This window comes from Phalangium opilio, unplaced genomic scaffold, assembly GCF_054372755.1.
Source record: "Phalangium opilio isolate 3A_F unplaced genomic scaffold, DU_Popi_V2 ptg000082l_1, whole genome shotgun sequence".
Taxonomy (NCBI): domain Eukaryota; kingdom Metazoa; phylum Arthropoda; class Arachnida; order Opiliones; family Phalangiidae; genus Phalangium; species Phalangium opilio.
Genome location: NW_028324189.1, coordinates 2,748,041 through 2,762,035, shown reverse-complemented (window position 1 = coordinate 2,762,035; position 13,995 = coordinate 2,748,041). Strand labels below are relative to the sequence as shown.

Genomic DNA, 13,995 nt, shown 5'->3' with positions numbered 1-13,995 from the left:
TACTCGGGGAAATAAGTAATTAACAAATAAAATACTCGGGGAAATAAGTAATTAACAAATAAAATACTCGGGGGAAATAAGTATTTGACAAAAAACTCAGGGAAATTTAGAATTTTTAGTAAAATTCAGAAAAATTTGTGAGGTTTGAGTAAGTTTGCTCTGAATCGGTTAGAAATATGAGGCGTGACGGTGACGGATTTTAAGTTCTCAAGTCCGGCCCACAATACCAGTGTAGACATTAACATGGGATAAACAGTGGGCGCAATTATTCCTAAAAGTTTTATGTATTCCGTAGTAACTTATACAATATTTTCTGTATTTTACTATTTTTCAAAGTTTTATATGTATATGTATGTGTACATAGGGCTTTTTTTTCTTTTTTGGTATCTTTGATGAGCCGTGAAATACTTGACAAAAGACACCATTTTTACTTGTGTATATTGAGAAATCTCTCTCTTTTTGCTCTATTTTTCAAGTTTCGATCAAAATGTCGTGAAGCAAAGTCATTTTTTCTCCATTAGTATAGTAGCTCATGCCAAGGTTTTTAAAATCAATTTTCTGTTGACGCGAAATTTGTTTAGGTTTAGGTCTACGAATAATTTGAAACAAATTATTTCATTCGAAATCTAGAGTGTCAAAAATTGACTTGGAAATATTTATTAAAAAAAATTATTAATTAGTTTAGGAAGAAATCTTTCTTATCATTCTTATAAATTCCTTCAAATGTAAAGAAATCATTTTGGTCAATGGTCTTTCATCACACTATGAAGGCAATAAGTCACGCGTGACCTCCTTGATCTGCAGCGGTCTTCTTCAAATAGACAAATGTTTTTGTTTCCTTAGATATCGTTACAGTTGTGAATTTTTGGAATGTGGCAATTTTTTTTTCTTTAATTTCGATATTTGCTTTAGAACAAAAACTTAAAATTAAAAAGCAGTTGTTTTCTCAATATAGCATAGAGCACACGATATTATGAATTTCCTGCCTTAGTACTTAAATATTACTTAAATATTTTCATATGTGGGTACTGTACCTCTCGTTTTACTTGGCGTTTGTGAACAATTTGAGTTTGCTCTGCTACCAATACGTCATTTAATGGAATGTTTAGCGTGACAGAACTGCAAACTCCTAACCAATTACTTACTTCCCTTTTTCGCCCAATTCGCCATTTGGAAAACAATGGTATGGTCTCCTCCGTTTATGTAATTGTGGGAATGGCAAAACAAAAGCAGTCAAAAAAATCTAAACGCTTATTTATTCGGTCTTATAACAAGCCGGGGCTTCCTGCTCTCTCTCTCTCTCAAATATTATATATCCATATAAACCTAATCTCCGGATAACTATGGCCATCCCCCTAGCTATATTTTTTTGATGTAATCGTATGATAACCAGTAAGGGGATATATAATCCGATTTACGTAGCCCCCACCCCCAATTACACGTGGTATAGAGCTATAAAATTTTGAGGAAGCTATACTCATTGCGTGATGTTTTAAACACATCCGTTCTCAAGCAAGCAAGCAATCTGCTTGTTTTAACGGTTTTCAAGACGTTTCATTTTGAAGGGAAAGGTTTATATTATTGTAATGAGATGTAATTTCTGCCTTGTGGGTTTTATTGTCTAATTTCTATATATTTCTTTTTATTTTTATATATTCTTATTTATTTCTATACATTTTTATTATTTTTATATATTTTTATTATTTTTATATTTTTATTATTTTTATATTTTTATTATTTTTATATATTTTTATTATTTTTATATATTTTTATTATTTTTATATATTTTTATTATTTTTATATATTTTTATTTATTTCTATATATTTTTAACAGGACATGAATCTCTACAATGTTTCCGTTATTCAAGGATGGGAGAATGCCGATTCCGTCTTGAGTACTCTAAAACGAGCGCTCGAAGTTAAGGGAATTCCTTGTAAACAGAAAGGGTAACTATATCTTTCAATTTAACCCTAAAGTCGATCCTTAAGACGATGTCCATCACAAAGTTAGTATACTAGCCACAAACCCAAACCGACTCGACCAACTGGCGCATCCAATTGTCGCCCAACCTTGAACCAGAGTAGATAAAATTCTGAGAATAGATCTTGACCCCTAGTCTTGACCGATTTCCGATGGTCCTCCCCTCAGTCCATCAAACTTACGTTGGGGGGAAAGCTCGTTTCCGGCCATTCTTCCGTCTATTCCGTATAACCCCCTCCGATTGTCGGTGGTGGTGGCTCTATTTTTCTCCTACCACCCCTCTCCGTCTTCCTGGCCACTCTGAACAATTCTTTTCTCGCTCTTTCCCCAGTTTCCATTATTTTTCCACCGTGTAAAAAGTACCAGCTATTTTCCAAAGACCCGAAATCCTTTTAAAATTGTAGGGAGATATACAGTATATTCTGGCGACTCTGTTATGTACTGTTTCCTATATCAAGGGTGCCCCTAACTCTCTCTCTCTCCCTCTAAGGTTGAGTTTGCATTTAGTTTTCACGTCACGTATTTATTCATGGATGGTCGATCGATTATATCATGCTATTGCAGACGATGAAGTATGTTCTCAGTACTGCAAAAGTGCACTTTAGTTTTGGACCTACTCTGCTCTTCTCAGACTTCGGTTGAAAATTTCTGATTACTATAAAACTACAACGTATTTGAGCTTCAATATTTATTAATTCTGATTGCAAATTGTTGTGCCGATAAAAACTTTGCAAAAAAAGGCGTACATTTTGTGAATTTCCTTATGTGAACGGGCTTGAATTTGGCATCAACAAATGCGGTCTAATAGAGTTGTTTGACCATTGTTGAAGATCAAGTCCTAGATTATTTCCACACCTCACCCCCGTGCCATTGCCGGTGCTGGTCAGTAGAGACTGGTCCAGTGCCTTGGTGAATAACTCTTTTGCCCCCCCCCCCCACTCACCCTTTTGAATAAAAGGGGGGTTTTATAGTAAGTAACCAAGGGTCAAGAAGGTCGCTAGATAACGTCCATTTTAGTCGAGGGTTCAAATCCTTTCAAGCCACGCTGCTTGTTGACTGTCCATGCGTATCCCGTTGAAACATTTTTGACAGACCCTCGGCTATAGACTGTAAAAGATAGCCACCAACTCTATCTATTTTCTATCCCCCCCCCCCTTTTTTGGACAAAGGGCGGTCATCCGGAGATCTTTTATCTCGCCGCCTCTGTTCTTGCGCTGGACATAAATGGGTTTTAAAGTTTGGGGTTGTCCGGTTCGACCCGTCGCGCTGAACTTCTATTTATACGGCCGTAGCAAGCGTGGAAATCGAATTTGATAGATTGATATATAGCAGTTCGATCCCGCTATGATTTTAAAGGTTTTATGCCGGAAAAAGACAGCTGGGAAAGAGGATTTTACTACGGGTTAAGCAAATGTGATTATATGATTCAATTTGCTACCATACCGTACGGTTTAACAATACGCTTGTCATTCATCTACTCTACTCTACTTCCGACGTTCCTGATGTGTTATTGATACAACAACTGTTTCATTTTAGTTTTAAATTTCCTTTATTTGTTAAAACAACCCCATGCATGCAAACATTGCAGACACTATCCTTCTATATTGTAGTGCCGACTGCCGAACCTACAAACTATCATGCAAGGATGCTATTGGTGGTAATGTTAAAACTTGGGTGTATTCGCTACTCCCAAGGGAAGATGGGGACCTCTAGCATCCGTCTAGCTCTTTCCGATCTCCCTTGTACCGTTCCGTTTCCATTATCATTTCGGAGCAGCTTCTTCCGTTGCATCCTGCGCTTAATCTTGGTTGGGAAACTCCTCGTTGTACAGCTTTATGTCCATATGATTTTTAAAACTTGTATAACGATGACATGCACCATCCCCTATAGTAGTGTAAATAAATTAATATACTCGATACGGCTTGATGTTTTAATGTATGATCTTTGAAAGCGTAAATGCGAGATGAAATATTTAGCGGATCACCAAAAATTGCAGCATTGCTCGAGCTGTGCGGAGCTTCCGTTGGGATATTCGAAGTTTCTAATTTCAAGACGGGATTATACAGTTGGATTCCTTGATTCGGGAATATTTCTAAATGTACAAGACGTTTGTACGAGTCTTGTAGGGGTGCCCATGTTTAAAATGGATCCCTTCTTTATGAGCGTGCGAGCGTAGCCGACAAGGGGGGGATAAAAAAAGAGTCGTCTGCTGATTCGGTCTAACAGCTGCATGCAGTTCTATTGGAAGAGAAACGCGCTATTTTGGAACTCTTCCCTTCGGAAGAAGGAACACCTTTGTAAAAACTGTTAAACCGTATCTCTTTGCTCTCCTCTTCGGATCCTTTTTCAATCCCCCTCATCTTTCTGTTTTTTAAAGGATGAACAACGCCTTTCCGCTCACTCTAAAACTTTTAATATTTGCCTTTGGGGAAATATACCAAAAACGTTTGACTTTCATACACTTCCGAAATGGATTAAGCGAAGTAATTACTTAGTGGCTTTCTGGTTGCCCTCTTGACTCGGATATGTCAGATGAAAACTCAAGTACTTCTCGTGGTACCCTTCTGGTTGTTAAGATGGCGTTAGTTTGACTTTCATACACTTCCGAAATGGATTAAGCGAAGTAATTACTTCGTGGCTTTCTGGGTCCACTCTTGACTCGGATATGTCAGATGAAAACTTAAGTACTTCTCTCGGTACCCTTCTGGTTGTTAAGATGGCGTTAGTTCAATAAAGTTCTAGGACGCCGTACGTCCAGGTTCCTTTGAGTTTTCTATACGGGTCTTTAGGTCTTATATGGGACAGACTATACTTAATAGTATCCCCATTGGAATCAGAGATGAAAAATTCCCCGGTAGAATAAAAAAGAAAAGTTAGAAAAATGTCGTTTCGAAACGAGTCTAGTAAAGGAAACATCTATCGTGAAATACACGGGGTACGGATGCGGGGGCGGTGAAGAATAACCATGGACGCGTTTTCTCAAAAAGACACCTTAAGCTTCTAACACGATGGAATCGTACTATGGTATTTCCGTGACGTTCTGATTCTATTCGGTTAAGTTGTACCTAGAAAATAGATTGTGGTGATCTCCTGGTACTGTTCTTCTCCCTCGTAGCGTTGGTCTTGAGGGAAAGGTACCGCTTACTGACCAGGGGTCTGATCTGGTCCGGGGGAGCTAGAACTAGGATATAGGCGAGAGACAGACAGAGAGAGAGCTGCGTGTTGTCGGGATCCAACCTGAGAGATGTGGCGGAACGATGACTTTGGCAGCTTTGAAAATGATTGTCCTTACTGAAACCCATATATTTTTGGGTTTTCCCGCTTCTGAATGCTTACTTCATAACCTAACCCTGGAACCTATAGACCAACTGGAGACGCGTACGTGTGTCTCTGTACCCATGGTTGTTATTTTATTGATTGCAGGTACACTTTACGTAATAAACTGAAAGACGATCGCACTGGCAAAGTTATGTTGGAATTTGAGCTTGAAATCTGTCGTTTGACGCAAGGTGAGGAAATGATTTGCGTTTGTAGGAAAAGATTGAAGGGTGACGCCTGGTTGTACAAGAATCTAGTCGAGGAGATACTGAAAGCGCTCAACAGTAACGCCAGAGCCAATCGTGCCTTACAACAATAATTCTTCACTTTGCACAATAACCAACTCATTTATTACTTAAATCATAATCTTAACTGTGTTTTTCTACAAAGTTGTGTAAAGAATTCCATTGTATTTTTGTTAATTCAATTTTTAGAAAGTTTCATGTTTTCCTATATAAGAATTTCCATTTCAATTTTTAAATGTAAATTTTACTTAGCATTAAAATACTTTTAAACCACAAAATGCGATCTATTTTTGCTAAATTATATTCCATCTTTAACAAAACTAAGGGTCTAATTCAACTCCAATGTCATAGTTTACTTTCTCCATGCCTAATTTCCAATTATTAAATTTATTATCCAAGAGCAGAAGAAATAGCAGAAAATTAAAAAAATATTAACGTTTTATACATTGAACTTTGGTCACATAAGAAAAATGAGTTGCGTAGATCTTTCAAATAATTGACCTACTGCGCAACCACCTTGACTCATTCTCTAATGAGAGTTCGTTCGGTTCAGGAGGTTGCCAATAATGTACGCGTGGCGTGGTTTTTTTTCGGGAAAGTAACGTGAACAAAGGAAGGCTGCAATTGACAAGGACTTAATGGTAAGTAATTAATTTATTACGTATATCGTATTTATTAATTTTAAAGATAAATATAGTATCTTGATTAGTGTAGGCCTGGAGCTTTTTCGCCTTTAAGGCTAGTAGTTTTGGTCGGTTTTTTTTTTTTGCCTACACTGTTAAGACATAGTGAAATTAGATTATAGCTATAGTTGGACAAGGGCATACAACAATGTTTATTGGTATTTCAAGCGAATTAAATTTTAATTCGAAGCACTGTTAATTATTAACTTTATAGCCATTGTTAATGTATTTAAGTGGCTGCCGATACGGTCTTACATCTATTAATGTAAATTGACATGGAGTGGGTCACCTAGGTCAAAGGTATGTTCAAGGTAATCCTCAAATGGGGACAAGTACTTAAGGCCCAACAACGGTACCATGCCTACCCCCCCCCCCCCAATTGAACCTATCCCGTTCTAAGTCTAACACACTATGAATACGGGAGGGGGGGTGTTAGTTACCATCTTACTCCCTCCTAATTGGTGTTAAAGGTCAACTGGTGACGCTAATTCATTATCAACCCCCCCCCCCCCAAATTGAACCTACCTCGTCAGTCGTCACACTGAATACAGTGCCGGTGGGGGGGAGGGGTTAGTTAGTTGCCATCTTACCCCACCTTATTGGTGTTAAAGGTCAACTGGTGACGCTAATTCATTATCAACCCCCCCCCCCCAAATTGAACCTACCTCGTAACACTGAATACAGTGCCGGGAGGGTTAGTTAGTTGCCATCTTACCCCACCTAATCGGTGTTAAAGGTCAACTGGTGACGCTAAATCATTAGCAACAACCATCATCAAATACTCTTAAAACTTCCAGGCACTATTATTATAATAATAATAATATCTTTATGTATAAGTTTCAAAAACTTCCTAAAACCCACACTTAAACTGTCGAGATCTAGTTTGCATATTTAACATAAAAAAAAATGAAATAACCGCCCGTCTTTTAAAAAAAAACCTTAATCGATAACATGCAAATTCTATTCCTACTCATTATTATGCATAAAAAAAGAAAACTTTTGAACGAATAATATTTCGACTTTAACAGCAGTTTACACTTTTATCTGGAAGATAAAAAAAAAAATGGTAAATTTGTCGGAGAGGGTGGGAAAGAAAGCTCGGACCAAGTTTTTCAGGAAAATGCAATCACTTTTTTTTCTCTCGTCAGTCCAAAGAATGAAGAAAAAATGCAAAAATCTCTTATAATAAGCCGAATATCTCCTGTATCCTCCGTTGTCATTGAGTGGGAGTTTGGATTGGATGGGGGGGGGGGGTTGGAAGGATGTGATATCCGTCCGTTCTTCAAGCAAAAAAAAAGCTGCTTCTCCAACTTCCTGCTGAAAACTAACTACAACGTAGTTCCCCCCCTTCTATCCACCCCCACACTATAGCCACTCTTATTAATTTCTGGTTGACTGATTTTGGTAGGGGGGTTTGGGTTGTATGAAGTTAAAGAAGGGGGGGTCCTAAAAAGTTTTTGGCTACCGGGCTACACGAAGAAGATTGCCAACTTCGTATATACCTACCTGACTTAGGCTAGATTACAATGGATTTTGAGATGTGAAAGAAAAAAAAGTCGCCAAAAAAACTTTGTCGGGGGTGGATCTTGTATGAATACGTTTTTAGTCGCGTCTCCAGTTCAGTTTTAGATACTATAGGCCTAATCATTCCATGCTTCTAGTAGTGAATTTTTTAAGTGTATGTAGTCGTGTATACTGCTAGGAAATATCTGGAGTGTTATTGATAATATTGGTTTAATTTTAATTTAATGTTGAGTTTATCGTTTCTAAGATTTCTTAAAATGAGAAATTTTTATAAGAGTGTTATAATACCTTTTCAGGGTTCATACGAACCTGGAAAACTTAGGGAAATAAATAATTGACGAAAAACCTCGGGGAAAACTCGGGGAAGTTCAGAATTTTTAGTAAAATTCAGGGAAATCAGGGAAACTTGTGTGAGGTTTGAGTAAGTTTGGGTTGCTTCAACTATATAAAAACACTCACGTTATTATTAATCCATATATGGGGAAATTCAGGGAAATATACGGGAAAACTCAGGGAAATATATGGGAAAAAACATGGGGAAACTCAGGGAAATATATGGGCAAAAACATGGGGAAACTCAGGTAAATATATGGGCAAAAACATGGGGAAACTCAGGGAAATATATGGGAAAAAACATGGAAAACTCAGGGAAATTGGTTATCCAAAAGTTCTATGAACCTTCATGCTTTTTCAAATAGCCAATAACTCAGTAGCCTTTAACTTCGTTTGACGGACTGTGAGGTAACTTATGGTCATGGCATTTAGTGACCAGCTTGTTTAAGTCTTGATATTTGTAACCAGGGGGGAGGGGTGGCGTATGGATGCCGTTATAAAATGAATGAATATGACTCACCATTTTTTTTATTATTGCAAAAACAAATTATCTTGCTAGCACTTGTTTTCTTAATGTTTTTCAAACAGTAATTGTTTCTTTGACGCGTATGGAATAACCTTTACGATAATTGATTTATTATTTATGTTTTTATAACCCTTTGATATTACCTATACCCTTAAATTGAATTAATCAGATTTATTATATTCATAATATGGATTCACCTTATTTCCGATTTCAGAAATGGTTTAGGCTGTAACTATCTTCATCGATAGGATTAGAGTTTTATGTCTTTTTCGAACTCTGCAGTTTCTTCTTTTATAAAAAACAACTTTCTCTTATCCCCAAAACCAACTTCGAGTAGATATTATAGTTTTCTTGGATTTTTGGGAATGTAGTAAGGTTTCAGAAAAATCTCAGGTTGTATTCCCGATTCTGTGATGCGTAAAATGGCCCACCGTGATGGAAGAATTTTGGGAAAGAAATCTTTTCCATTGATGTTTATGACTTCCCATCGAGTTTCCCTTGTTTGTTCATCTTCTGCTGCTGCTATGAGGACAACATTAGGGAAACCAATAAATCTCATGGTTCTCTTTCCATATACCGAACATTTCGAGTTTTTTAGGCTTTATTCGAATTTCAATCTTTAATATGATGAGTCCGTACACACATTCTGTCTAATGTTTAGATAGGTTCTCTTTAAGTCCTTTTCTACTAACCACATCTTGGAATTCCATTTGAGGTTTAATCAAGAACTAATAATTGCCCTGAGAAAGGTCATCAGCTTACACATTTTAGGGAATTAGGATTCAACTTGGGAAAACTTTAGATGACATCCTACAAAGTACGACCCAATTCTTTCTTGGGTTGTGGTTATAACTTTCGAGTCGCAACAAGATCAGTATTATGTCACAAGGTGAAAAAACCTGGGAACAAGTAGAGTTTGCAAGTTCTCTCCCTACTTGTTACCCAGTTTCTCCTTTCCATTAAAACTTGCTGTGGTTAGTTGTAATAGTTAGTATAGAGCTCTGTCGTTTAGCTGTGACACTGGGACTAGCTACCACTCTTATCTATGGGTGTTGTGGACACACGATTAAGTTGAAATATAAGAAAAATCTTTAAACTAGAACGTACTTTTAGATCTTGGTTAAATTTAACCCTTAAAAATTTTTACAATTTGGAAATGTCATCGTACGAAAGTTAGGTTCAATTGAACTCACATAGACAGTGTAATAGTTTGAACATTTCTGAGGACGGCAACGTTAAAAATACAATGGAAATATGGGGGAGGGAATAGAACCAGTCTGAACGTTTTTCAATGAACTATCAGTAAGTACAAGTCCCCCTTTTCCCAGATTGCGGTACTTAGTGTCGAAAAGGGCAAAGTTTGAGCTTATCATAACGCGCGTTGGATGCAGGGTTCGAGTAGGGGATTATCCCCTCGTTTGGGGTTTGGATTATAGTTCTCCCCCGCTCCTGATGTACCCGCAACGATCACAGTCAATAAAGAGGGAATATTGGGGGCATTGATTGAAGGGGAAGGATGAACGGGAAAGCTTGCCCCGCAGGGGTGTTTTAGAAAAGTAGTCATCTCCATCAATGGAGAGCGTTGACCACCCGGGGGTTTCACCCCCCAAACATCCTCTTCCCTTCATCCTATCATAGATCAATGTCACCACTTTACTGCTCGAGCGTATTATGCCATTGCAACTGATAGAGGACTAACTTCCTGCTTCCAACTATATACCGCTCCCATTCAAGACCTACTTTTTCCCAACAAGGAGAATTTAACTAAATAAGTCCTTTGAAACAGTTCTTCTTGGCGTATTAGACTAATTATCGATATAAAATCCTCTTTTTTTAAATGCCTTCTGTCAGTTTAATACCTTAGCAGGGATGTCACTGATTCTCCCTAAGATCAAAAGTCATTTTTCCCAACCTTTTAAAGTTCATAAGATATGTTCCATAAGTTTTCACTGGTTACTGAGAACTTGCCATGAAGTGACGTAGGTCATAGCCTGGTGAGGCGCTGTCAAAGGCTTAGTAGAGACTAAATAGGACCTAGATGGACTGTAATTTAACCGCGTGTAGTCAATTGCGCTGATAAAGAAAATATTCAAATTTGGATCTATGTAACTTTTTATTTCAACATTTTTGAGCATCTAACAAATCTTTTTTTTTTTCAATTATTTACTTTCCTGGATTGGTAGCATCGTTTTATTGTTAAAATGTTTTATCATTTATTCCACAATGAAGGTATTTGTTTCTTATCTCAAAATTCCCCCCCCCCCTGCATTAAATTTTATACTTGTTCGTTTGTTTAATAATTAATTTTTCTTTGAGACATTACCTTTTTATTTTGCATTTTTTCCCATCCTATTTAAAGGATAAACATTTTAATTTTTCTTTATACAAATTCGCGAATGAGGGGGTGAATTAACGCCTTATACTACTATGTGCGTTTTAATCCTTTTATTAAAAGGATTAATTGGTTTTTCCTTTTAGTAGTAAATACAAACACAATGCACCAAAATAATAGACCAAATATAATCGGGCGCTATAAGAGATTTCAAAAACAAAATAATAATTGATGAAAGGTTTTAAGTGTCAACTGGGAAAGAAAAAAAAAATTGCGTGATTTTTAATTAATTTACGAGAAAAATTATCTTTCAAACTTTAGGCCAAAAGAAAACATACGCGATTTTATTTTTTCAATATTACATGTATTTATTGTTATTTTTGAATCATCACAGCCTTAGCTTAATTTTTTTTTTATTTATGTGGAATAATTATGAAATCGTCCAAATACCTTTTTATTTTAATTTTTCCACCTTTTGAGTTAATGTTCGCCTATAATTCGGTGGTGTTTTTTTTTAAGTCGCGTTGATTAACCTCGGTTGAAATCCCTACATGATTTTATTAATTAATTTTTAAATTAACCCATCTTTTTTCCTTTTAATTATTTTACATTAAAAATAATAATATAATTACCAAAGTTAAAAATAAGGAAATCAGAATTTATTTGTTTTTTTTTTCTTTATACAATTTTTTTTATTAATGCTAAAAATGATTTTGGTTTTTAATATTTTTTTAATACATTTAAGATTGCAGTCGGGGAAAAGATTTTAGTTAATAAATAATAAGGGAATATTTTTTTTTTTTTTCAAATTTTCTCCTTTAAAACAATATCCGACCCGAACCTTCCTTTTTATTTTAAAAAAAGGGGTGCATTTAATAAATCCGCAAACGAAATTAAAATTTATACTATAAAATAATTATGACTATTTTTAAGTAATTGACTACCACACAAAACGCATTTTAATTATTTTTGTTTTTTATTCTTTTGCGAGTTTTGTCTTTGTTTAAAACAATTGGTTTATTTATTTATTATTTTTTTTTCTATCAAAAACTGACCAGTGCTCCATTTTGTTAGCGGGCCTAAGTTTCATAGTGTATGGTGTAAGCTCGAAATTTACCCTTAATTAAAACACTAATTAATATATCACTTCTTAATCTTATGAATAAAAAAAATAAAAAATAAACCAAAAGTTTTAAACTAAGGTGTAATATTAATGCTGGGTGCTATGAAACTAATGTTTAAAATACTAACGAAATAATAAAAGTTTGCGCTGCTCAAAATGAATAATTTTGATAAAGGGGGGGAGGGAAGATAGAGGGTCGGAGAAATATAATACAAAAAAATCTTTGGTTTTATTTATTTTTTTTTTTAATGTTTTCATTTTTATTTTTTATTTTGAAAACTTAAAATTTTTGGGAGGGTGATTTTATTTAAATATTTTTGCGTTTTTCTTTAAAAAGTCTTCTACTTGTTTTCTTCTAAGGGACTAGAGGTAAATTTAGATTAGCCTCGTAGCGTAGTTCTGAATTAAAATCGCTTATCTTAATAGCGTAACGAAATTAAAATAATTCGAATATACAAACCGAAAATTTTACGTTTGTAAAATATTTCTAGTAATTAATTTTCGAGAGGATATTTTTTTTCACACTATAATACAAACCTCTTTTTGTTGTTTTTCATTTAATTTAGATATATTAATTCACTTATATCTCCCCCCAAAAAGTGTCATTATTTAAAATTCTGATGACGATGACGTTGTAAATGCATAGAGGTAGTAAACTAATTAATATTGATCAATTAATTTTGTTTTGCCATTATCTTTTACTCTATAAATTTTCTTTTTGTTCAGTTTGTGTTTGTTTAATTGTTTTTTTTCGAAATTACGCTAATTAGGCCACTTATGTTCGAAAAAATATCGTTGAGAAAAAGAAAAGCTCGTTTTGGTTTTAAAGTTGAACATACTTTTTATCGTATGTCTTCGTATTTTCGGCGGTATATTGTCCGTAGTTCGTTTTTTTTTAAGTATAATTGACGTTTCAAGTCCTAGCTTTTAATCGAAAGACCTTTTTGCGGTAATGTCCTACGCGCTTTTACAAAGTTAGACCACGCTACTTGATTCAGTTTTTATCTTGTTTTAGATACGACTTTTTTTACAATGAATTCGTGGGTAGCGGCGCGATATAGTTTTGAATCGCCTAAATTGTCCGGCAAAGGGTCAAGGGTTAGCAAGCGCGATCGCCTTTAAAGGCGTTAGGACTTAAAGGTGGTGGGGCGCCTAGACCAGCGTTGGTCGTAGCTGGTCTACCTCCGTGAGCGTAATAGTAGGACGGGTCTGGAAACACAAGTGTTCCGCTTGAGTACGGATCGTGGTTATTTCCTTTTAGAAAAAACGGTGCGACAAAAAAAAATTGGGGAAGAGAAAAACCATGAACATCGAAGCGCAAATTAAAATTGAATTGGTGCAATCTCAACATCAACATGCTTGGATATCATTTGTTTAATAATTACTTAGGGTTTAATCGAATTAGACTCATTTTAATTAATTATAACAAGTGCAGCAATTTAGGTGTATTAATTTTATAAATTGAATGGCGGGTTTGGAAGTTAGAGTACTTTAGGTGTTTCGAAACTGTTATAACTTAAATTCGTTTGAGACATGCATTCAACACATCTTAAAGACTTGATTGATATAAAGTTTATTTTAATGGACATGCTGTGATTATTTATAATTATTCTAGAGCAATATTTAATTTCAAATTGAACTGTAAGGGGACAAGTCTCCTATGAAAGTACTCTAATCTTTCCGTGCTAGCTCTACAACATGTTGGTGCAGAATCACTTTAAATAAACTTACTGATTATACCTCCTGAACCGTATCCATAAGGACTGTAAGCTGCCGCTGTTGGATATTGATGAGGGTATGGTGACGTATATGCGTACTCCGCTGCTGGTACACCGGGTACCGTTCCCCCTACAGTTGTTCCTGTCACTGTTATGAAAAAAACCAGAACAAAGTAACAAAGTTAGTCATTTGAAATTATTAAGACGAATCT

General features: G+C 35.6%; 2 protein-coding genes across 10 annotated transcripts in view; one reads left to right on the top strand and one right to left on the bottom strand.

The window, feature by feature from the left end:
• The window catches only part of LOC149650905 (maternal embryonic leucine zipper kinase-like), a 32,878-nt gene extending 27,056 nt beyond the window's left edge, over nucleotides 1–5,822 (top strand). Inside the window, exons 11-12 of the mRNA XM_089847632.1 lie at nucleotides 1,835–1,947; nucleotides 5,405–5,822. Of these exons, the coding sequence (XP_089703758.1) occupies nucleotides 1,835–1,947; nucleotides 5,405–5,618 (327 nt within the window). The 3' untranslated portion in view covers nucleotides 5,619–5,822. The remainder of the gene's footprint in view (nucleotides 1–1,834; nucleotides 1,948–5,404) is intronic.
• A 4,882-nt stretch (nucleotides 5,823–10,704) lies between these two features.
• The window catches only part of sv (paired box protein shaven), a 68,139-nt gene continuing 64,848 nt past the window's right edge, over nucleotides 10,705–13,995 (bottom strand). For 8 of the 9 annotated variants that reach the window (XM_089847604.1, XM_089847596.1, XM_089847600.1 and 5 more), the window contains 2 exons: nucleotides 13,797–13,931; nucleotides 10,705–13,319 (listed from right to left, as the gene is read on the bottom strand). In XM_089847604.1, the coding sequence (XP_089703730.1) occupies nucleotides 13,165–13,319; nucleotides 13,797–13,931 (290 nt within the window). In that variant the 3' untranslated portion in view covers nucleotides 10,705–13,164. The remainder of the gene's footprint in view (nucleotides 13,320–13,796; nucleotides 13,932–13,995) is intronic. The other variant, XM_089847597.1, reaches the window with a different exon arrangement.